This window comes from Tenrec ecaudatus, chromosome 10, assembly GCF_050624435.1.
Source record: "Tenrec ecaudatus isolate mTenEca1 chromosome 10, mTenEca1.hap1, whole genome shotgun sequence".
NCBI classification, from domain to species: Eukaryota; Metazoa; Chordata; class Mammalia; order Afrosoricida; family Tenrecidae; genus Tenrec; species Tenrec ecaudatus.
The window spans coordinates 107,913,471-107,937,720 of NC_134539.1; the positions used below are offsets into that span (position 1 = coordinate 107,913,471).

General features: G+C 49.9%; 2 protein-coding genes across 2 annotated transcripts in view; one reads left to right on the forward strand and one right to left on the reverse strand.

Moving 5' to 3' along the window:
* The window catches only part of ITGAE (integrin subunit alpha E), a 78,957-nt gene that overhangs the window by 48,638 nt on the left and 6,069 nt on the right, over positions 1–24,250 (forward strand). Inside the window, exons 20-29 of the mRNA XM_075559595.1 lie at positions 9,591–9,664; positions 12,823–12,955; positions 13,844–13,945; positions 14,472–14,551; positions 15,294–15,368; positions 16,389–16,452; positions 16,544–16,651; positions 19,979–20,035; positions 20,556–20,651; positions 22,141–22,236. Coding sequence (XP_075415710.1) covers positions 9,591–9,664; positions 12,823–12,955; positions 13,844–13,945; positions 14,472–14,551; positions 15,294–15,368; positions 16,389–16,452; positions 16,544–16,651; positions 19,979–20,035; positions 20,556–20,651; positions 22,141–22,236 — 885 coding nt within the window. The remainder of the gene's footprint in view (positions 1–9,590; positions 9,665–12,822; positions 12,956–13,843; positions 13,946–14,471; positions 14,552–15,293; positions 15,369–16,388; positions 16,453–16,543; positions 16,652–19,978; positions 20,036–20,555; positions 20,652–22,140; positions 22,237–24,250) is intronic.
* On the reverse strand, positions 15,336–19,822 carry HASPIN (histone H3 associated protein kinase). The gene has a single exon (XM_075561173.1). The coding sequence runs from the start codon at positions 19,785–19,787 to the stop codon at positions 17,451–17,453; it is 2,337 nt and encodes a 778-aa protein (XP_075417288.1). The 5' UTR covers positions 19,788–19,822; the 3' UTR covers positions 15,336–17,450.

Below are 24,250 nucleotides of genomic sequence, written 5' to 3' on the forward strand. Positions count from 1 at the left end.
GAAAAATTTAGAGGATATGTTAAAAAGAAAACCCAGCACTACAAAAATTACACTCCAGCTCACTTTGGACAGAAGACCAACATCCACAGAACACAAACACGAGACCACCGCATAGTGTAATACTATCCAGAAATCAATGCATTGAAAGCAATGCCCAAGACTTCTTTGACTCAATGGTGAAAAGAAGGCAAGCATGAATCCTCCCCCCACCACACAAACACACACACACACACACACACACACACACACAGCTGAGGAGGGAGGTTAGGAAAATACCTATCACTAAAGGTACGAGATGACAGCAAAGAATTCACAGATGGATGTAATTACCCTGAACATCAATGGTTTGAACTCAGCTATTAAAAGACAAAGACTAACAGACCAGATTAGGAAACACAACCCAACAATCTGTTGTCTCCAAGAGACACATCTCAAACTCACAGACAAAAACAGGTTCAGGATCAAAGGATGGCAAAAAGTAAATCAAGCGAATGGCAATCTAAAAAAAGCAGAACTTGCAATTGTAATCTCTGACAAAATCTATCTCAAGGTGCATGACATAACCAGAGATAGTATGGGCACTATAAAATGATCAAGAGATCAGTAGACTCAGAGCCAGTGAGCCTAATAAACATAAACATGCCCAATGAGAGACCTGTGGAATGTGTCAAATCAAATTCTTCAAAAGATGAAAAAAAAAATCACAGGATCAACAATCATAGTAGGAGACTTCAATACACCACTCTCCAAGAAAGACAAATCAGTGGGAAATAACTTTAATAAGGAGGCTAACAGCACTAAACTCTACAATTAGACAAGTCCACCTGGTAGATATATTCAGAGCTCTTCACCCAACTGCAAAACAAAAACAAAACCACATTTTTTCAAGTTCACACAGCACATATTCAAAAATAGACCACATGCTGGAACACAAGTCAAGCTTGAGTAAATTCAAACATACAGAGGTTACATAGACTTCCTTCTCTGACCACTATGCCATAAAGTTGGAAATCAACAGAAGAAAGAACAAAAGCATAAGGGCAAATACATAGAGGCTTAATAACTTACTTCTTCAAAAGGACTGGGTATTGGCCCAAATTAGAGACGAAATTTGGAAGTTTCTAGAAATTAATGAGAATGAGAATACAACATACCAATCCCTATGGGATATAGCAAAGGTAGTTATCAGGGGATGCTTGATAGTGATAAATGCACATATGAAGAAGGAAGAGAGACTTATGGTGGATGCCCTATCACAAAATCTTCAGCAATTGGAATAAAGTCAACAGAATAATCCAACTAATAGCAAAAAAATTATAAAAATCAGGGTGGAGAAAAATGATTGGGAAAACAAAAATCAATGGGGAAAAAATCAACTCAGTAAAAAGCTGGTTCTTCGAAAGGATTAACAGAATTGATCAACTGCTAGCAAACCTAACCAAAAATAGGAAGGGTCAGATGTCAATATCCAGGATGAGGGATGAAACAGGGGAAATTACAACAGACCCCAATGAAATGAAAAGACTACACAGTACTATGAAGGACTGTACTCCAACAAATTCAACAACTTGGAAGACATGGACAAAGACCTGGAGAAACAAACCCTCCCCAAATGATCTCATATGGATGTCAAGAACTTGAACAGACCCATAGCAAAAGAAGAAATGGATAAAGTAATCAAGGAACTACCAACTGAACAAAGCCCCGGCCCAGATGACTTTACAGGAGAATTCTACCAAGCATTCAGGGAAGGGCTGATGCCAATCCTACACAAGCTCTTCCAGAACACAGAAAGGGACAGTAAATTTCCAGACACATTCCATGAAGCTAGTATCACACACTGACACCAAACCCGGAAAAGGATCTCACAAGAATAGAGAATGACAGGCTCGCATCTCAAATGAACATAGATGCAAAAATCCTTAACAAAATCTTGACCAATAGAATACAAAAAAAATCCATCATGACTAAGTGGGATTCAAACCAGGGTGCAGGGATGGTTCAACACCCAAAAAGCTATCAATATTATCCATCACATTGACAAGAAAAAGGCCAAGAACTACATGATAATATCAATAGATGCAGGAAAAGCCTTTCACAACATTCAATACTCATTCCTAATATAGACATTCAAGAAGATAGATTTGGAGGGAAATTACCTCAATATAATAAAAGCTAGATATGAAAAACCAACAGCCAGCATTACAATCTATGAAAAAAATGATGAAAACATTCCCACTGAAAAAGGGGAGCCAACAGGGATGCACTTTGTTCCCAATTCTATTCAATATCATCCTGGAGGTCCTAGCTAATCACATAAGGCAATGGAAGGCTATCAAAGGTGTACATCTGGGGAAACAAGTGAAGTTATTGTTATTTTCAGATGATATGATTTTATATATTGAGAACCCCAAAGGCTCCATAGTAGGGTGGCTGAAGTCATTAGCAGCATATGGTAGAGTGGCAGGATATAAGATCAACAAGCAGAAGTCAACTGGATCACTATAGAGCACTGATGGGAATACAGTAAAAGAGATCAAGATGACAGTCAAGCATAAATCGAAATATCTAGGGATATAACTAACCAAAAAACCCCCAAAGGATCAAAGGTCTGTATTAGGAAAACTACAGAATGTTACTACAAGAAACCAAAATGGACCTTCACAAATGGAAGAATATCTTATGCTCATGGATCGGAAGACTCAATAGTGTAAAGATGTCAATCCTACCTAAGGCACTATATAAATTCAATGCAATCCCAATCCAGCATCATTTTTCAAATAAATGAAAAACTGAGTACCAACTTCATATGAAAATGGAAGAAGCCCAGAATTGGCAAAGAACTCCTCAAGAAGAAGAACAAAGTGGGAGGGCTTGCACTATCTGACTTTAAGACGTATTAGATAACCACAGTTGTCAAAACAGCATGCTACTGGTATAATGATACTCAGACCAATGGATATGCAAAGAAACTCCAGAAATAAAAACAGCAGCATATAGACACCTGATCTTTGGCAAGAGCCCCAAAATTATCAAATGGGAAGCACACGCCCTTTTTAAACAAATAGTGCTAGAAAAACTGGTTATCAGCCTGCAGAAGAATGAAACAAGACCCTTACCTAAAATCCGTACACAAAAACAATTTCAAGATGCACCACAGACCTCGAGGTAAAACCCAAAATGATCAACATCATCAATGAAAAAAATCGGGATATAACTAAGGACCTTAGCGCAGGAATGCATGGGCTATCAGTACTAATGGAGGATACACACCAAGAGGAAGATAAGATAGACGTGGGACATCTAATGATAAAACACTTGTGTACAATGAAAGTCTTCATCAAGAGAGTAATAAGAGAGTCCACACATTGGGGAAAGATATTTAGTACTGACATATCAGACAAAAGGCTTATTACTAAAATCTACAGAATCCTGCACGCTTACAAGAAATGAATGAACAGCTCACTGAGAAGGTGGGCAGAAGATTTGCACAGATTCACAAAGGAGGAAAACTGAATGGCCAATAAGCACATGACAAAATTTTCCTGATCATTAGCCATCCGGGGAAATGCAAACCAAGACAACTATGAGATACCACCTGCAGAGAGAGAGAGAGAGAGAGAGAGAGAGAGAGAGAGAGAGAGAGGCCACCTAACACCCACAAAGTTAGCCCAATTAAAAAACCAGAAAGCAACAAATGTTGGAGGGGGTGTGGTGAGATAGGAACTCTCATTCACTGCTAGTGGTCTTGTAGTTACATATGGTCAATGTGGAAAGCGATCTGGCAATACCTAAAATAGTTGGAAATTGAGATATCTTATACAACCCAGCAAATCCACTACTGGGCATATACCCAGAAGAATTAAGAAATAGACCACGACCAGCCATTTGTTCTCCAATGTTCATTGTTGCAGTTTACTATCACAAAAAACTGGAAAGAGCCCAAATTCCATCACTAGATAAGTGGATTAAAAAACTCTGATATACACACAGTGGAATACTACACATCCCTAAAAAATAGCGATACAACGATGAAACACCTCATCTCATGGACAGAGTTGGAGGATATTATGCGGAGTGATGTTAGCCAAGCACAAAAGGTCAAGTACAACATGAGTCCACTGTGGTAAGTTCAAACAGCAGAACGGGCGTAGGGGAAAACAATCAACAACACACCCCTCCCCATATGCTGTTAAGGCCCACAGAAGGGTGGGGGAAGAATAACGATGGCAATGGGGGGTCAGGGCACTGTCCGACCCAAGGGGAGGGTGTTGCTTATACCGCCACAGGAAAGGGAGAGTGAGAGGAGACCTCATTCTGTCGGGCCAGTCCACGAGGGCAGTGTTCCTGCTCGGAGCAGCTCATTCCCAGAGATGACTGCAGGGCCGGCCTCAGCTTGAGACGTGACATTCTCTCCCTAGATGACATCTTTGCAGAGGACCGTTCTGAAGATACCGTTTGGGGAGAGTGGCCAGTCTGACTTGGCCACATAGGACAAGCCAAGAGGGGAATGCAACAAGCCAGTGATTGGGGTGAAGCCATGAAGTCTCAGAGGAATCCCGATCATAGACTTCCAACTCGGGGGCAACACTTGGCACCCTATCTGAACTGCTTGGGGGTTATCCACAGGGGGCCACACTGAAAGTCTAAGGCAGTGCTTCTCAACCTTCCTATGCTGTGACCCTTTAAAATAGTTTCTCATGTTGTGGTATGACCCCGTATGTGGGTGTATCTGCATGTGGGCGTATCTGCATGTGGGCGGACCTGCCTGGAGATGGATAGAGGAGCGGTGTCTCAGTTCTTAAGATGATGGAAATATGGTCTTAGGTGACCCCTGTGAAAGGGTCGTTTGACCCCCAAAGGGGTCGTGACCCACAGGTTGAGAACCGCTGGTCTAAGGCATAACTGGTGGAAGCGGTTGGGGGTGGGGGCGTGGGGGCACTAGACAGCTCCATTCCTGACTTCGGGAATAGCAACATGGACTTATAGGATGCTTGCCTTTCAGACATGAATGCTGCTCTATGTCATGATCCCCGTTAGATTGGTGACTATGTTTTTCTTTTTAAATCAATTTTATTTTTATTTGGTGTTTATCTATACAAGATATGCAGGATGGGTGATCTTACAGAGACAGCAGTTGGACTAACGGCTCCTGGGGAGGTGGTGGGAGGGGAGGAGGTAGGGGGAGATGAGTGGGGAGCCAACAATGAGGGGTACAGGGGAACAGTACATGTTCCAACAAGGACCGCGAGGAGTGCGTAGCTTTTCTGGTGGTGTTTGATCAATCAAATTGTATCTGAGAGGAATTAAGCAATTATAATAGTGGGGTAGGAGGGGCGGAAAGGAGGAAAAATAATATATGTGCATGTACATACAAAAGGGTACCCCCCAAAACTAGAAGAAAAAAAAAAGCTATGTTGGGTGGAGTTTTTGTAGTATGCATTTTTCCTGCTAGGTGAGTGTGTTAGTCAGGGTTGACTAGAGAAACAAAGTCATAGATACTCATGTGTGTAAGAAAGAGCTTTATATACAAGAGCAATGAATGTTGAGAAAACATCCCAGCCCATCCAGATCAAGTCCATAAGTCCAATATTAGCCCATATGTCTGATACCAATCTATAAATTCCTCTTCAGACTCATGCAACAAATGCAATGATGCCAAATACAGGAAGATCACAGCCAGTGGGTGGAAAGTCTTGTGAATCCAGTGGTGGTGTGAGCATCTCAGCACTGGCAGGAGTCTCCACATGACTTCTCCAGCTCCAGGGTTCTAGCTTAGCGCCATATGTCTTCTCAACAGGAATGTCTTGCAGGGAGTGAGTGTGTGTCCTACTTCCAGCGAGCTGTTTATCTCCTTAGCGCCTCCAAATGAGGTCATCAAGTGCGACCTGATTGACAGGCTAAACTCCACCCCTTCACTCTTAAGTCTCCAATAGACAACAGATCATGTAACTACCATAGTGAGCATTGAGCAACTTGCTGTGTTAGTGCACCTGGTGGTGTCGCAATGGAAGGATGTCTATGGTCACAGTGAATTTTTTGGTAAAAGCAGTTTTGCTCAAACCTTGGTTTTTTGGGTTTTTTTTGTGTGATAGCTGATATAAGAGAACAGTGTGCAGCTGTGAAATTTTGTTTCCTGCTCAGGAAAAATGCCGCAGAAACTGTTGTGATGTTGAACACAGCTTATAAGGACAGTGCTATGGGAAAAATTCAAGCGTGCAAGTAGTTTTGTAATTTCAAAAAAGGTGAAATGTTGCCTGATGACAAACCTCGTTCTGGATGTCCATCAAAATTCATGCTCAAAGACCGACGATAGACCATTGAAGAGATGGGGAAGTTACCTGGACTATCTTGGAACTCAGTTCAGCGAATTTTAACAGAAGATTTGGGGATGAGCAGGGTTGCTTTGAAGTTTGTGCCTCAGGTCCTGACTGACCAGGAAAAAGAGTGTCGAGTGGAAACATGTTGTGTTTGAAAGAACAGCTCTGAAGCGACCCAGCCTTTTTTTTTTTGCAAGGTCACTACTGGTGGGCGAGACATGCGTTATTCTTACAACGCTGAAAGCAATCATCAATCAAGCCAGTGGAAGACGCCACCGTCGCCCGATGAAGCACAGAACTATCCTCTAGTTCTTTAAGGTTTCCTCCCTTTACTATTAAGGTCTTTGTGTGATATACCTCATTAATTATGTTAAATTTCCGTATGCTCATTTGTATATTTAAGAGTTCTTGGTACATGATAGTCAGGATAGACGGCCCCTCAGAGACAGCGACAGGAGTAATGGTTCCCTGAGAGTTCAGGGAGTGAGAGGGAGGGAGGGCGGGGGAGAGGGGAGTTGGTGACATTGATGATTGAGTAACCCCACCCGATGGGATTGAGCGGCAGAACTGTAGGGAAGGAAAGGGATAGATTGGAATAAGTAAAATACGTCAATAAATATATAAAAAGAAAAAATGGAAACCTGGTCCTGACCCCGTTCAGGATTATGGGCTGCATTTTGTTATTATTTATCTTTGTTGTTGGAGATGGTAGTTGCCATTGAGTCAATTCTGATGCCTGGTGACCCAAACTCACTGCACCGGGTCGATTCTGATTCGTAATGTCTCCTATGTAGGCCTTTCAAGACTGTGAATCTTTACCGGTGTTTCTCTTGAGGAGCAGCTGGTGGGTTTGAACTGCCAGCCTTGCAGTTAGCTTATCCCAATGTACTTTAATTTGGAATAGTTCCTTAGTCATTCTTTACCTTTTCGTTTTAAAATCATTTATTAGGGGCTCATACTACTCTCATTCTTTGCCTTTAATGGTATTTTTAAAGGATAAATCTGTTACTTTATTTATTTTAGATGGGATTTTAATCTGTTTTCAGTGAGTTTACACAGCAGATTAGACACTCCCATTGAACAATTTCTACATACATGATTCCTTGACCTCCGTCACAGTTGTCACAGTGGACTGACCTCTTTCAGTCCATTTGATTTCCTTGTCCCCTTACCTGCTCATTTTTGCTGTGGAGTAATTGTTGACCATTTGGTCTCCTACAGATGATTTTTAAAAAATAGTTTCATTGACATATAAATCACACATCATGCACCTCAATAGTTCAGCCATATTCAAAGAGCTGCTACATCATCTCAGTCAGTTCCAGAGCAGTTTCTTCCTTCTTGTTCTCGTTGTTATTAGTTCCCCGATTTCCCCCAACCTCTCCTGCCACACCCGCCATAAACCATTCACCCAGTTACTCTCTCTATGGATTTACCTCTCCCGGATAGCATAGACGGAACATACCGAAAACCCCAGCAGACAAACAACCTACATCGATAACAGAATAAACCAGAGAAAAACCTCAAGTGAAAAGAAATCAGGAAACATTAAAAACTAGAATGAATTTAAAGCGGCCCAAAGGGGAGATCAAACGAGAAGGTGTTGGATTTTAACCTACCTGCACCTGCCATCATCCACTTTTCAATGCTCACTGTCTGAGTGAGGCTGCTCACATCCCTGGTCTGCGGTCAGAGGGGATTCACATGCATTTGCCCTGTGTGTGTTTTGCAGATGATTTTGTTGTTGTTGGCTTAAAAAGAAAAAGTTTCATTGTGAATTAGATGAAGGCTTACAGATAAGATCATAGCTTTACATTCAACAATCATATACGTTTTGGTTCCACTGTAAAGGGACGCGGCGCTCTTTATCTTAGGAGCTGCTCTTTTATGCAGCTAAAAAGTAACCTCAGAGACTAGTTTTGGTTCAAGGCGTCGAGAGTACGGCCGGGCCATAGCTGGAGCAGTCCTCCAGTCTCAGCCAGTACAGCGAGTCTGGACTTTCTAAGAACTGGAGTCACACCAGCGATGTGATAGTCTGTTCCTTAGTTTCCGTTTGTCTCTTATTTAGTAGGATTTGTTGTGATTCAACTCAAGTTCACGTTCGTGGCAGGGATACTAGACAAGAGATGCCGTGTCGGTGGGCACCATGCAGGGGACACACAGTGTTGCTTTTTGGAATGAATAACTATCTGTCTGGGGAGCTGCTTGGAAAGGATGCCGTTTTAGCACCTGTGTATGCAGATGGCCTTCGCCAACAAACACCACGGTGGCTTAGCACAGAGGTTGCGTGGGAATCCCACCCAGGGTGAGGAGACCCTCGAGGCGGGGGCAGCCAGATGTGTCAGAGAGCTGAGGTGAGAGAGAGCAGCTGGGTAAAACCCAAGACAACGTGAAAATTGTTGAAATGGCAAATCTTTTGTTACCTGGATATGTACATGCAAATGCAAAAACAACAACAAATCAACCACCTGCACAAAAGTATGACCACTGTCGGCTATCGATGGACCCAGCCCCTGCCTTCTGCAGACTGCGTCTCCCTTCTCTAGGAAGGAGCGTGCCCCCCACCCCTCTAGGCTCCAGTCCAACCCCGCCCACCCTGAAGCGGTCCAGGTAAGTCTGCTGGGAACCCAAGGCAGAGAGGTTCTGCAGGCAGCGCACTGGCTCTGCTTCTGTGATCATCGTAAAAAGCAGACCCCGCGACCTTAAACAGCTGGATTTCTCAACCTGGACTGGGCCTGGAGGCCCAAATGTGACTCTGTAGGTTACCTTGTTCATTGTAGGCAAGGTTGCTGGGGAACTGTGCAACCCACAGAGAAGCCTGGCCCTAAAGGCGGAGGGTCTCACTGGGCCAGGGCCCCAGCGGTAGTTCATTAGATCATCCCCCTTCGAGGTCCTGCCTGCATCTGAGAGGACTAAAGCTTTTTTTCATGTATCTCTCCTTCCCAAATGTGCTCCAGGTAGTGAGTTCTGTGTGTGTTGTTACTGAATTTCCTGGATGAGCCTGTGACGGGCACTCCACCGATCCGGGAAGAGCCGCCATTATTGATCCTGACCCCTGGTGTGCCTGCATTGTAGGGTCAGGCATGTCCTTTATCTTGACTACCTTTAGGGAATGTCAGTCCCCAGGCAGGTGCCGTCCCAGTCCCAGCTTCACGCATGTGTCTTCTGAGTAAGCAGACCCATGGGTTCTCTGAAGAAGACCACAGGGGTGGGAATGGCGGGAGTGGTGGTGGGTCCCGGGCTGATCCTGTCCTCTTTGTCTGCTTACAGCTGCCCTACGAGAAGTCCTGCAAGAATGTGCTGTCTTGTGATGCCGAGTTAAAGCTGGACATCACCGTCCATCCGTGAGTTGGATCCGGTCCTCAGGGTTTCAGTAGTTAACGGAAGGCTTCGCCCAGAAGTGTTACCTGGGCAAGACCTTCCTCAGGACTGATTGCTCCCTCCCTCCCACCTTCCCCTCAAAGTCCACAAAGGAGTTTCCCATTGATGATCTCAGTGCATCCTCAGCCACCCTGGGAGGATAGCAGGGTGGAAAGTTGTGTTTCCTATGTCTAGATGAGGAAACTGAGGCTCAGCAGTTTTGGGGTCACAATGGCCACTTGATAGACTTTAGATCCAGTTTTCTTGATATTACAGACGTTGGTCACCCTTCTCTCTCCCAGGGCCGCCTCCGTGGGAGGCGACTTCTTCGCCGGCTCACCTCTTGGCCAGGTTCATTCATTCGTCCAGTATTTATTGAGCATCTACTCTGTGCCACGCACTGTGCTAGGTGCTGGAGAGCCATTACTGAACAACACAGGCCAAACCCCGGCCCCTCTGGTGCTTCTAGGGAGAGAAGATGCAGCAGGAGTCAATGATAGAATACGTTGATGGGATGTCCTATGTGGCAAACCAAGGCAAGGGAGGTGGGGTGGAAGGGGCCCATGGAGAAGCAGCAGTTGGGGAACGAGCTCTGTGGCTGTCCGAGGGGAGAGCACTCACATATGCTGAGCCTTGGAAAATGCCTGGCAGGTGGGAGGAATGGCAGAGCCACCGGTGTGGCTGGGAGAGGGAGTGGAGTGGGAGGGGTAGGAAATTAGGTCCGAGAAGCAGTGTGGGGGTGGGAAGTCTGACACGGGGCTTCCTAAGCTTCTGCTGGGAACTGGGGGAGCCAAGAGGAACGGCATTTTAACACTCTGGCTGCTCTCCTGAGGATCCAGTGTCCGGAAGCAGTGTGGGGCCATGTTAATCGCTCAAGTAAGAGATGATGGTGGCTTGGGTCAGGGTGGTAGCTGTGAAGTTGGCTGTCCAGGTTGACGTTAGAGCCGCCAAGATTTGCTGATCGATCGGACATGGGGAGTGAGAGATTGGGTGTCTTGAAAGATTACAGCCGAAGCAACCAGGACTGTGCTGTCCAAAGCAGTGGCCAGCAGCCACCGTTGGCTGATATTTAAATGAAGTAAGATGGAAGAAAGTGAAACATGTGGTCCTCAGCTGTCCGTCTCAAGTGCTCAGAACCCACATCTGGCTTAGGGTATCGTACAGTGTGGCTACAGAATGTTCCTGTCACTGCAGGAAGTTCTCATGGACCATGGAGTGCTGGAGCCTGTTGGAGACCCAAGTCCGAACGGGGGAAGCCTTTGGGTTCAGGAAGGAGGGTGGGGACCAGGACTTTGGCTTTGTGTTTCTCTGAAGACGTCCCCTGTCCACGGATTGTGTGTAGGAGGGACCTGGTGCTGATAATCATTAGCTGGGCAAAGCTGGCATCGATGAGGAAGAACGCTGGTGCCCAAGTTCTGGGAAGCCTCACACAGGCGTGTGCAGGAACTGGGTTTCAGATGTGGCTGGCTTAAGGATGCCCTTTCTAATCACTGAGGACCCAATTCAAGGCATTCGAGTGGCTTGGAATGAAGCCTAACCAGCAGATGCAGCTGTTTCCAACAAGGAATTAATTACAGCCAAGCCTCCGAGGACTCTAAATAGAGCACAGGCAGATTGCTGCACAGCGCCACCTAGTGGACACAACAGGCACATCTCTTCTCTATTCAAAAGAGGTCAGGGAGTCTATTGTCAGCACCCACAGGGACCTGTCCTCCGAAAGAACTTAAGCAAAGCTCGGAGCCCCTCTCCCTGGAAGGCCGCATGTGATGCATTCAGACCCTTTGAAATGGTCCCCCGGGCCGAGGTTAAGAATCCTTGCTAAATATACTCATAGCTCTCAGTTCTCTCTCCAGGGCTCTGGACAAGTTAATGCGTGTTATCCAGAAGTCCCTGGCAGCTCCCACCCATGCCGCAGGACAGGCCTGGAGGTCTGGTCCCTTGAAATCCCTGTGGAGCGGTTCTACTCTGTGCACCTGGCTGGGGCCACCGTGAGTCAGAACCGACCCAGGTTGGCTTCATCATGTCCAAGCCCCTCATTGTGTGGGCCACCACGCTGGTCTCCCTCCCTCCACTGAGTCTCCACGCTGGGAACTCAGAACTCATCCTTGACTCTCCCCTCGAGTCTTGTTTTGCTCTGGTTTCTACATCGCCCCCCCCCCCGCCCCTCTCCCACCAACGATGACTGCAATCTTAGCTCAGGCTCAGCCAGCTGTCAGATCAGATGTTCTAACCGGCCTCTGCCTCCCACCTCTCCCCAATCAATGCATCCTCTTCTGAGCTGCCAGAATCACTGGGAAAAAAGAGAAAAAGATGCTTTCTTGAAATACATCTCATTGAAAAGAAAAAAACAACAACAAAAATATCCCATTTCTTCCCAGCGCGGCACATTCTATATTGGGATCTTTCAGATGGTTAGAGCCTTTTCTTGTTGTTCATGTGTGTTCTTGACGAGCTCAACTTCTGCGGCTGATCCTGTGTTCGGAGGCCCCAGGACCTCCTTTGTCTGAAGGAAAGAGTCCCATCTCCCCCTGAGTCTTCCTGGCTCCAGTCTAAATAGCAGTAGCCTTTCCATCAGAAGAAGGGTCTTTGATTTCTCGGCTGGGGGGGCTGAGACCAAGAGAGGGGCAGCACTATGAGGGCAGCACCGTGTGTGGCTTGGACACCACTGCTCCCCTCCTAGCTGAGCAGAGCTGCAGAGAGAAGAGAAGACTATGTATAACTGAAGTTCGTGGTCCGATCAGAATCCAAACCTAATTCTCTTGACGTCCTCTGAGGCTAGTAGACCTCGGGCAAGTCAGTCAGCCTCTCCCGACTCTGCCCTGTAAGCCAGCGTCAGATCAACTGTGCTATCCCACTGGCTTATGAGAACGAATTGAGCGCACGGGGCCTTTAGCACAGGCCCGGCACACGTAGGCGCTACATGAAGAAGAAATGACAGGGCAGTCCTTGTCATCCTTCCACATGTCAGCTGAGTTAGCATGGCAGTCCAGATGTTTGCTTGCACGGAGGGAAAGCTGGTCTAGGGGCAATTTCTCCCTTAGCGAAGAACTCCATTGAGAGTGGGCTATTACATGGTATCTAAGCCCCGCCCCCACACACAATGGGTTAATGGCAATATTACTTATTCTTGCACCCTGTGCAGGCAGGATTTAGTGATAGGTCTCACCAATGAGCTGACTGTGAATATGAACATAACGAACTCTGGAGAAGACTCCTACATGACAAACCTGATTTTGAAATACCCCACAAACTTACAGTTTAAAAGGATACAAAAGGTAATTCTGAGAACGGCTTCCAAGCCATGCCACGCATGTCTGCCCCTTGCTGCTTCTTTCTCTTCTATAGCAGTCTCCCGCCTCTAGTTTCATCCCGGCCCACCTAGTAAATCTTTATTAACTAGGTGAATCCCTCTGATCTGTCCATAGGTCATAGACCCAATCATGCTATTCTTTGCTTCCAGAACTTCCCATTGTGCCCCTTTATAGCCAGCCCTCCCTGCCGACAGGCTTCCTTAACCAGGGTTCCGGGAGATCAATAAACTTTAATGTCTGAAGGCATTGAGAGAGTAAAAAAAATAAACCGGAGAGCTAAAAGTCTGTCCTGCCAGGCACCAGGTAGATGCCCCAAACCCAAACTCAAACACTGCCATGGGATGGATTCTGACTATCCCGCTAGAGCTTCTGGTGCTGGTCCCTGAGTCAGAATCCACTACACGGTAGTGGGTTTGGGTTGGGGCAAATGGTTAAGTGTTCATATACCAGCTGAAAGATTGGCGGTTCAAACTTATCCAGAGGCTCCCTGTGAGAGAGCCTTAGTGATCTGCTTCCCTAGCTTTGGACCCCCCTTCCACCCCCCCCGCAGCCTGAGGCAACCCCCAGTGGAGTTCTGCTCTGCGCACAGGGTTGTCACGAGTCTGACTAGTCAACAACTAGCAACAGTTGGAATGAAGATCTTTGTCCACTGGTATTCTCTGTACCTCTCTCTTCAGCCCTGTGCCTAAATGCTTCCATGATCAACTTCTAAGCTCCCCTGTCCAGCTTGGGAAGAAGGCAGGGACCAAGTTGGCTTTCTGTGTTGTGTGGTGCCTGCCATGTGGGGATCTCAGGGTGTGTGTGTTGGCGAGGCAACTGCTCCCTAAGAAATGTCGTCTTCTGTTCCCGTAGCCTTCTTCTCTAACTATCCAGTGTGATGACCCTAAGCCAGTTGCTTCTGCCCTGGTGATGAGCTGCAAGATGGGCCACCCCATATTCAAGAGGTCGTCGAGCGTGAGTCTCTTTGGATTGGCTGGCTCTTCGGTCTGCCCCGGAGTTGGTATCTCCTGTATCCTAGTGTGAATGCCTGTTAGCTCCCTTGTACACGCGGCTCTCTCCTGCACAACCCACAGCAGTATTCAGAACCCAGAAGGTTGTTCTGGGTGTAGGGAGCAGAGGAGCTGGGAGGTGACTTCCCAATAGAAACGGCTGAGCCTGGCCAATCAAGGGTTGGCACTAACAGGGAAAGCGTGATAGAGCCAGTTCTTAGTCTGGAGGTGAGGCCTGATCTATCAAGTGCCTCCGTGCTGCTGGAAGCTCCTGGACTCTCTGGAGCAGCGTTTTCCACTGTGAGGTGGGATCCACGTTCTCTCTGTGCTTACACTCTGTTGGCACTGAGTTGCGCAGGCCCAATCATGAGCGCGGAGGTGTGCTGCAGAAATGAGAGGTCTACTTTGTTCCCGACGCTCATTAGTGATTAGCAAGCAATCTGAGCTGAGTCGCACACAGGGAAAGCAAGTGACGTCTCTCCTTTAAACAGGCAGCCGTCTTGGCATTCTGGCAGCTGGAGGAGCATGCGTTTCCCAACCGGACGGCAGACATCGCTGTGACACTCACCAGGTGAGGGGCACCTGTGTGCACAGACAGGCTCAGGCTGTGTGGCCCTGGGGCAAGTGTCCTTCCCACTGTGTACTGAGAGTGCGAGGACTCTCTTATGATCCCAGGAGGGAGTACTTCATCCGAGTGTCCCCTGGCGCCCTCCCCCACCCCCTCGTGCCCCGTAATCAAGGTGACCTCATGCTGTGCTCGGGCCTGGTGGAGTGAGCCTTGGGGTGGGAGGCTAGTTTTAGTCCTGACGCATTGAACTCTCAGCAGCTGTCACTTGCAACGCCTCCAGGTCGGGTAGGGCGGCCGGGAGTGATGTTGTGAAAAAGTTCTCAAACCAGGACTCCGGGGCTGCTGCTCACATCTAGCGGGTAGAGGCTGGGGAGGTTGCTAAACACGTGACAGGACAGCCTCCGTTCCTTCCCTCCCCAACAAAAACAGCCTTCCCCAAATGTCAACGGTACCCAAGTTGAGAAACCCTGGTGCAACCAATGTTTCTCCAAGTATGGTCTCTAGCCCACCTGCCTTAGCCCCACAGGGGGACTTGCAGAATGCAGGCCAGCTGAGCCACAGGGTGGCAGTCTTGAGGCCCTGCACTTGAGCACACTAGATGGACGTTCCTCTGTATCCCCACTGCTTGTCTCTGAGCAGCTTTCTTGTGCTGCCCCCATGCCCCTGAGAGGCAAGGCCAAGGCACAGGAGCAGCGGTGAATGCACACAGTGGGACTGCTGGGCACTGACACTCTTTATTTCCTAGTGCCAATGGACGGTCACCAGTTACAAAGAAAGAAACCCTCACATTCAAGCATACCTTCATTGCGGTTCTTACCAAGTAAGTCCCTCTCAGGAACCACAGCGCAGTGCCTGCTCATGCCTTGGGCAGGCTCTCTTGGGCTAGGAACGAGTGCTCAGGATGGACATGAGCCTTGCTCTTCTTTGAGAGGAGGCTGCTTCGAACCCGTCTGGTCATTGATCTCTAGGGAACCAGCAGGTGGGCCCCAGAACTCCATAAGGCTTAGCATTTGCTGTGAACCAGAAGGTCCCCTGTTAAAAACTAGCAGCTTGCTCCTTCAACTGTGAAGGACAGCCTTGGGAGCCAGCCCCGTGGGGAACGTCTACTCTGTCCTGTGGGCTCACTGTGAGGCCGAATTGATTTGGCAGCAGTGCTTCCCTAGAGATATCAAAGGAGGAGCAGTGCCAATAACCTTGCTGTAGAGGGCACCTATCTGGGTGCATGGTGTAGCTAAGGAGAGAAGAGATGGGGCTATGGGGTTGGGCAAAACAGAGGGGCAAGGGCAGTAAGGCCATTTTGCAGCAATTTCCACAGTAGCCCAAACATGGAAACAACCCAGAACCCCAACTCTATAGAGGAACGGACAAATAAGCTCTGGTGTATCCATACTATGGAATTTCACAATGACAACTTTCTTAAACACTGCGAGGCCAGGGACAGGGAAGGAACAGGGAAAGGGGTGGGATAGGGCAAGGTATGAGTGGAGGGGGTGTGGTCAAAAAACAACGAAGGCTTAACACACACACACACACACACACACACACACACACAGATAAATAAAATAGAAAACACCACTTCCAGCTCCCTTACCCCTCAGATCTCAATATTGGTCTGAGTGACTGAAAAAGGAGGAAAGTAAAACTGAGGGGAAAAAAAAAGGCCATTCTGTGGAGTGACAGAGGTAGAGCCAGCCCAACTGCACAGAATTCCAATAGCCTGCCTCATCCCCACTGCCCGATGGCCACTTTCCATTTGATACCGGCTTTGGCTCCTCATAAGGACACAGGTGAAGTCACCTAATTCCCTCGGTTACATGAGACTATGTCCTCTCCGTTGCAGATCGCCGGTGATGTACATGAACACAAGTCAGAGGCTTTCTGAGCACAAAGAGTTCCTCTTCAGCGTAAGTAGCTCCCCTTTGCTTACCCCTGCAAAGCTACCCGTGCCAAAGCAGCCCTGGCCCGGACACCCCCTCCTTTGAATGCACGTTGCAGGTACATGGGGAAAGTCGCTTTGGAGCCCAATTCCAGCTGCAAGTGTGTGTTCCACTCAAAATCCAAGGCCTTCAGGTTGTGAGCGTGAAGAATGTGACAAAGACACAGGTACTCACACGTGGTTCTTTATCACCGCCACATCACTACCTTGAGTGACTGCCTCCCCCCAAAGGGTTCTAGAAAAGGGGTAAGACCTACAGTAGCCATGGGCAAACTGGAGTCAATCAAATCACCAGTCACCTCTATGAGGAGTCACGATCACTCGGATCGTGGGGTCGCATTTCTGTCGCCCCTCAATGAAAAAATAAGTTAACAGTCCAACTTTTTTAGTAGCCATGGAGACATTTATTTTTCCCTTTGAAAATGGATAAAATTCTGCTACCCTGTGTGATTGGTAAATGCTTGATAGACACGTGGCCCTTGTTGCAGGCCCCCTATCAATGGTCTACTGTCTCCATATATGCTCCTTCCAGTCTGTCTTGTTGGGTCTCAGTTTTGCTGTGGCCTCTTTGCTTCCGCTTGGCGCTCCTCCTCAGTAGTGTGGTCTCCGAGGCCAAAGCAACAGGCTTTGGTCGGGATGGCAGTGGAAGGCTCGGGCTTTCTAAGGAGCGTTCTTTTTGCCTAGGGATCATAAAGTGTCAGGGCTCAAAAAAGACCACGTGGAAAGGCATTTATGGAGTGGACTTTTCTCAGAGGGAGCTTGTGAGTAGCAAACACTTGCTCTCATGTTGAGTCTGTAAACAGCCAGTTCATCGTTCCAGCAGTGCCACTTGGAACAAAATCCTTATCTGAAAATGTTGGAGGAATGGGAATTCCACCTTGCTGTGGGGCTGGTGGGGGGAAAAGCACACTCCCAGGGGCTCAAGACCAGCGTCTTCTCAGTCTGGGGCAGGGAGGCACGTCTGACTTACTGAAACAGCTGGTGTTGGCAGAGGAGCTCCGTGGCAGAGCTGAAATTCAGCAAGGTGGTATGAAAATGCTGGATCTCCTGCTTCAGTTGCCTCAAGGCAGAGGTGCTAGTTTTAGTCTTGAAAGTCATTTGTTTCAGAATCTTGTCGGTGAGGTAATGCAGCCAGAGCACGTTATTATACGGGTGGTATCCCCCCCAGCAGTTGCTAGTCTCCTTCTTCATCAGCCGATAGATCTCATACTGATAGTCACCCTCACCTGTAAACAGCTCCTCATCCAGAGAAATGTCACAGAAGACCACGATCCCGTCCCGCTCCAAGCGTGACAGGGTGTAGTCGATGATGTTGACGTGCACCCCCCGGGTGGGGATAGTGCTGGTCTTCCCGTTGAGGGTGTACTGGAGCTCTTTGTGATTGGTTTTCTTTAAGAGCACGTTCCCCCAATGTAAGTCTCGGTGCTCAAAGTGCAGGGCCGCCTCAGCCACGGCGAGGGATGCCGTAATCTGATGCAGAATGCTCTTGGCAGTGGCCATGGAGGCCAACTTCTTTCTCATTCCCTCTAAGTCCGTGCCCCCAAACTCAAATTCCAGCACGATGAAGAGCTGCTGTTCACCAAAAAAGTCAGGCCGGTCATTCAAAGACCCCTTGGTTGTGTGATAGTGATCCCAGGCCCTGAGGAGCACCAGGGGGTACGACCCCTGGACACAGTGCACTGAGTGGAGCCCGATAAAGCCTTCCGTCCGATGGCATGACCCAGCCGACAAGAGGCTCAACTCTTTGGAGATGATGATCTCTGGTAGGATTTCCTCAAAGGTTTTCTGGTGGGATCCGTTGACTAAATCCTGGCCTTCAATTGCGATGATTTTTAGGGCTACGGGTGTATCGTTGGCAATTGTCCGAAACACCTCACCAAACACTCCCTCCCCAATCTTTTCACAGTGTTCCAGTTTTTCCCTGGAAAGGCAGCGGTTAAAGGGTATCGGTCCTTCCTGATTGCATTCCCCATAAACCTTTTCAGCATCACATGCCTTTTTGTCTGCAACACGTGGGCTCTTTAAAGGGCTGAGCAAATGCATGGACGAGGAGAGCCAAGAGGACAGAGCCCCGCTTGTTCGGTTCATGGCAGCAGGGTGGGAATATTCCGACAGGAAGGACTCAGAGGGAGAACTGGGCACGGTGGAGCTGCTGTACACCTCTGGCACGGCAGTCACAATCTTCTTTTTGTGCAAAGAGAAGGAGGCCCTGGTTTGGGTCCAAGAGGAGTCCTGTGAGTGAGTCAGGTTCTGGGCAAGGAATGAATCCGTTTTCATCCTTTGGCCCTTTTTAAATGAGTGGGCTGGGGGAGAGGTTGCTGTTACCTCCCCATGTTTACTCTTCTGGCTCGTTCCAGTCCTCTGAGGTCTTCTGGCTCTCGGCGTTGTTCTGCGACCCTTGCCACCCCTGGGCGCCTCGTCTTCTCTCTGGGCACCCTCTTGGGACCCGTTGCCTTGGCTGGGCGGGGCTGCTGTGGCTCTCTTCCTGCGCGTGCTTGATACACCCAGGCTCTGCAGGCAGTTGCCCGTCGGTTCCCTTCGGGAGGACGCCCTCAAATTCCTCCCATCTGCCCCCAGGCTGGAGTCCTCCGGGCCTCCCGAGTCCGTCAGGCTAAACAGGGCTGACCTGCAAGTGGCCCGGGCTTGGCGGGCAGCCGCTGTCTTCTGGGAGCAGGGGGGCGGTGCTGGGTCCGGGGGGGCTGGCGCCGTGCGGTGGAAATCTCTCGGCGCTCCAGGGGCCGCATCCAGAGTGGCCATCGGGCCGACGTAGATGAGACTGTCGTCAAGGGCCAGGGTCCCGGGGCCGTCGGGAGAGGCGGGGGAGCTGAAGAGGGAGGCACTGGTGCCCAGCGCGTCGCAGTCGCGGGGCTGGCTGCACACGCTGAGCTCCGGGCTCAGCTGGCCCGGGCGGCGGTCCGGGAAGGGCGGCGGCGGGCCGAGCGGGCTGCACGGGGTGCTGCACTTCTGCGGCCGCCGAGCACGCAGCCTCAGGAGTCTGGGGGTCACGACCGGGCTCGGCCGGGCCTTGGGGATGCGGCCGCCGCCCGAGCGCCTCCGCCGGGGTCGGACCGGGCTGCCGCGGAAGTCCGGGTCGTCAGGGTCGTCGGACACGACCGAGTGCAAAGGGCCGCTGTGGCTGGTGTCGCTGCCGCTGCCGCTGCTGCTGCTGAAGAAACGCTTCCGGTCCTGCGGCGGGAACCACTGCGCGGCTGCCCTCCGCGGCCGCGGTCGCGGCTTCAAGTCCCCGGCGGCTCCGTACGTTCGGAAGAGCCGGCTCCCGGCTCCCGAGAGCGCCGTCGCCATGGCTCGCGCCCGCCGCAGGTTCAAACGCAAACATCGCGAGACTTCCGCGTGGCGAGTACGCGTCTGCCGGCCCGCCCGCCCGTCCTCCGGGTCCTAGCGCCCGCCGCTCTCCTGCCGGGACTGGTGGGAGGACCGGTAGCCGAGGCGCCGTTCCTTCCGCACGGCGTCGGTGGCAATGGCTCTCGTTGCAGGCAGACACTGTGTGCACCGAGACTCCGAAGTGCGCTTTGGGAAGCGACCTGGTTCAGGTGAGCTCGGCCGTCCCGACGTGGCCGCGGGTGAGAGGGAGCATGGGGGCGGGGCAGACCAAAGACCCCGTAAACCCGTTGTCCACCCGTGGAGCTGCGGTCCGTTCTGACTCCCGGCGACCCTACAGGGCAGGGCAGGGCAGGGCTGGGCAGGGCTGGGCAGGGCAGGGCAGAGCTGAAGGGTCTCGTAGGATTTCCGAGATTGTACATCTTTACGGAGCCGCCAGCCTCACCCCCTCCCCCTGGAGCGTCTGCTGGGTTTGAACCGCCGACTTTCCGGCCAACCACCCACCGCTTAAGCAAGGCGCCACCCCTTGCTTGAGGTCTTTCCTTTAGCACATTCAGGGCGGGCCCAGATCCTTCCTAGCTCTTTCGCGGGCCAGTTTTGTGGGGAGCAAGCTGAAAGTTGAAGCTGCTCATCCCCTGGATGGGGGATGGGGGCGGGGAGGGGGGCTTTTCTTCAGTTGCTCACCAAAAGGGATTAGCTTAATGAGATGCCCCCCCGCCCCCCTAGCGGCAGCACGTGGAAGAATGGTATTCAGCTAGCTGCGCCATCACTTCAGCTAAAGAAAATGTCACCGTGGCTGCAGAGATCTCCTTGGCCCACGCGGAGCAGGTACTCCACATCGTGAAGCGCCCCAGATTTACCAGCCCCACCCGCTCGGAGTATCGCTTCCCTGAAGGCCCCCCAAACCCACTGCCTGCGAGTGGAGTTCCCCCTCATTGTAACCCTGCAGGGGGCTCCCAAGACTAAATCGTTCTTTTCCATTCTTCCTGTGGAGGTACTGGTGGCTTGGAACTGCCAGCCTTGTCGTGTTTTGGCCCATGCACCATCAGGAAAAGCGCTACATTACAGCACGTCAAAAGCAGCTCACCCTCCTTTAAAAGTAGCTCTCTTGATTTGCTTTTTGCTCCAGCCCATTCCTTAATCCTTTACACTGTAGCCAGTTTTCCAGGTCAACGTTTTAGGAATTACCTATGACTCCTTCCTCCCTCAAATCCTCATGCTCATTCCAACACCAAGCCACGTCACGTTCCCTCCCAAATAGATCCTAGATCGTGTCTGTTCATTTCCAGCGCTGCTGCTAGAGGTCCGCTGCCAGCTCTTGCGGGGACAGTAAACTGATGCAAATAAAAGAGGAGGTACAGCAGAATGCTCCTTAGAAGTGACGGTGGCAGGGCCGTGTCTCACGTACTTTGGGCATGTTATCAGGAGGGACCAAACCAAGAAAACCCAAGAAACCAAGCCCGCGGCTCCTAAGTCCATTCTAATTCATAGCGGCCAGCCCTTGGAGACAGGCATCATCATGCTTGGTAAAAGAGAGGAAGGCCCTACACACGACGAATTGATACAGTGGCTGCTCCAATGGGCTCAAGCAGCAACAGTTGAGAGGATGGCCCGGGACGTGGTAGATAAGGTCCCAATGGGTTGGAACCATCTCAACAGCACCTAACAGCAACCGACTAAACCCTATCCTTTCTTCATGCCCTGTGAAGCCCTCTGCCACCTAGCAGTCTTTTCCCCTTGGCTGCTTCTGCTCCAGCATTCTAAAGTGGGACCTACTACTGATGTAGTTTAACATCTTAAAGTGAGCGTGATGGGAGGGGCCTGAATGGAAGGCAGTGGCCATGGGGATGGGTCAAGTGTAAGCGAGCCCCCACCCCCCTTCAAAAAAGTTTTTCTTTATTGGGGAAAGTGGGCAACCTGAGGTCAAAACCCAAACCCAACCCAACCCACTGCTCTTGAGTCAAATCTGACTCGTAGCGGCCCTACAGGACCGAGGAGAACTGCTCTTGTGGGTTCCCATGACTGTTCCTCTTTATGGGAGCAGACAACCTCATCACGGGTAGCCTTGAACCACTGACCTTGTAGTTAGATGCCCAGCAGTCAACCTTCTGCACCACGAGGGCTCCTAGTATAAGGTGGAGGGTGTGGGAGGAGCAGTTGGGGAATAACTGCAGGTCTCTGGCTTTGGTAACTTGGTGGATACCACCGGAGCTGGATCTCATTGAAAGGGAACGCTGGTGAGTGTAGTCCAAATGCAGTGGGTCCCTGTCTGAAATGGGTTTTGTTCCCCGGCCCTTCCTGTCCGTCTGTCTCGCAGTTTCTAAGAGAACTGACAGAACTGCAGATCCTGGGTGAAATCTTTTACGACAAAACTCTGTACGAAGGGCAGAACACCGAGAACCACAGAACGGAGGTAAGCCCCGGCTGTGTCCCGTGCGTTGCCCTGGGCAAACTCTACCTTGCCCCTGAGCTCTGCATGTGCAGACACTAAGCCGCCACCCCTTTCCAGCCTCCCATCCTGTCACTTTCTGGTCTGGGCTTTGTCACCAGCAAGTCAGGATCTGCCACCTCAGTTTTCTCATCTGTAAAATGAGGCAGTTGAATAGGAGGCATCCTCTATGAGGATCCGAGAGGAAGTAACTAACCACTTGCCATTGTGTCTTCTTCGACTCATGGCTCCCTCACCCCCAACCCAGTGTGTCCGAGAACCGTGCTCCTTAAAGTTTTCAGTGGTTAGTTCTTTTCTGAAGAAGATTGGCAGGTCTTTCTTCTGAGGTGCTTCTGGATACAGTTGAAACACTACTGTATTAGTCAGGGTTTACTAGAGACACAAATTCATAGACACTCATGGGTATAAGAAAGTGCTTTATATCAAAAAGCAATTATATATTGAGAAAAACATCCCAGCTCAGTCCAGATCAAGTCCATAAGTCCAATATTAGCCCATATGTCCAATACTAGTCCATAAATTCCTCTTTAGATTCACGCAACACATGCAATGATGTTGAATGCAGCAAGATCACAAGCCAGTGGGTAGAAGGTCTTGTGAATCCAGTGGCAGTGGAAGCATCTCAACACTGGCATGGGTCTCCACGTGTTTCCTCCAGCTGAGTGTTTCAACAGCAGGAAAGGGAAGGCAGAGAGTGGGTCTGAGAGTGGATACATGAGGTCATCCAGCTGTGACCTGATTGGCAGGCTAGACTCCACCCCTTTGCTCAAGTTGACAAGGATTATGTAACTATCACAACTACCCATTTGGTTAGCTGCTGGATGTGTTAACCTGCACCATCTCTCTCAACTGCCATACAGTCAGAGCTGCCTCATAGCAACCCTTTGAGAGGGTGCAGAAGTGCACTCTGGATTTCTGAGACTGAAGCTCTTTAGAAGGGTAGGAAGCCTCACTGTTCAGCTGCTGACTTCAAACTGCTGAGCGTGTGCTTAGCAGCCCGATGTGTAATCCGCTGCTCCACCAGGGCTCCATCCCGTAGCATAGAGGCCCCTCAGTCCCTTTCTTACTTGGAGTTCAGTCTCCTAAGCAAAGTCTTCAGTAGCTCCTGACATTGAAGGCCCTGACGATGAAGTTTACAGTGGCTGTAGACACCCAAGTGGTTCTGTACCCACTTGCCTTCCCAGCCCATGTATGGGAAAGTCTAGCTGACATCCCTAAGGACATATGGTGTTTACCCAGGGAGGGAGGGAGGCAGACCCAGGGCCAGCCGCCTGGCTCCTTCCGCCCTTGTGTTCTGCCACCTGTGTGCATTGGTGACACCTCCCCTCGCAGCTAACACCAAGTCCTCATATCTCCAGGTGCCGTGTTGGCATCTGGCAGAGTCCAAAGGAGGCCTGGAGAGGCTGGTAGTAGCAAAGGCCCTTTTCTTCATGTGGCTCTTCCTTTGCAGGGGGTGGGGACCTGCCTTTAAAAACCGCCCGGCAGACTACCCTTAGGGCTTAGCGCGAGAACTGGGACAGGCAGTGGCTGGCGGAGCCTGAAATGCGGTGCTTGCTGTTGCGTGGCCTCCACCAACCAGCCTTTGCTACAAGCGACCACCTGGGTCCTGCGCCGCCCCAGTCCTTTCCCAGGGCAGCTCTGGGGCACATCAGGGAGCTTTGGAAAAGGGGAAGAGAGGCTTTGACAATTAGAAACAGTTTCTTCTACTCAAACCTGACCCTTTCCACCTGCTGGCATCTTGGAACGAATTTCCTGCCTTACTGTCCTAACCCAAGCCCTTCGTTCCCACTGACCTCCCTCTTCCATCATAGCAAAAGCCCGTCTCCCCCTTCTGTTGCCCCGCTAGCTCCCTGTTCTCAAGGCCCGGCACGTAATCCTGTTACATTCAGCTACATATGAGTTGGGGCAAGGATGTGACAGTGGTCGAACTTTCACCTTCCATGTGGGAGAGCCAGGTGGGCTTCCTGGTCCATGCACC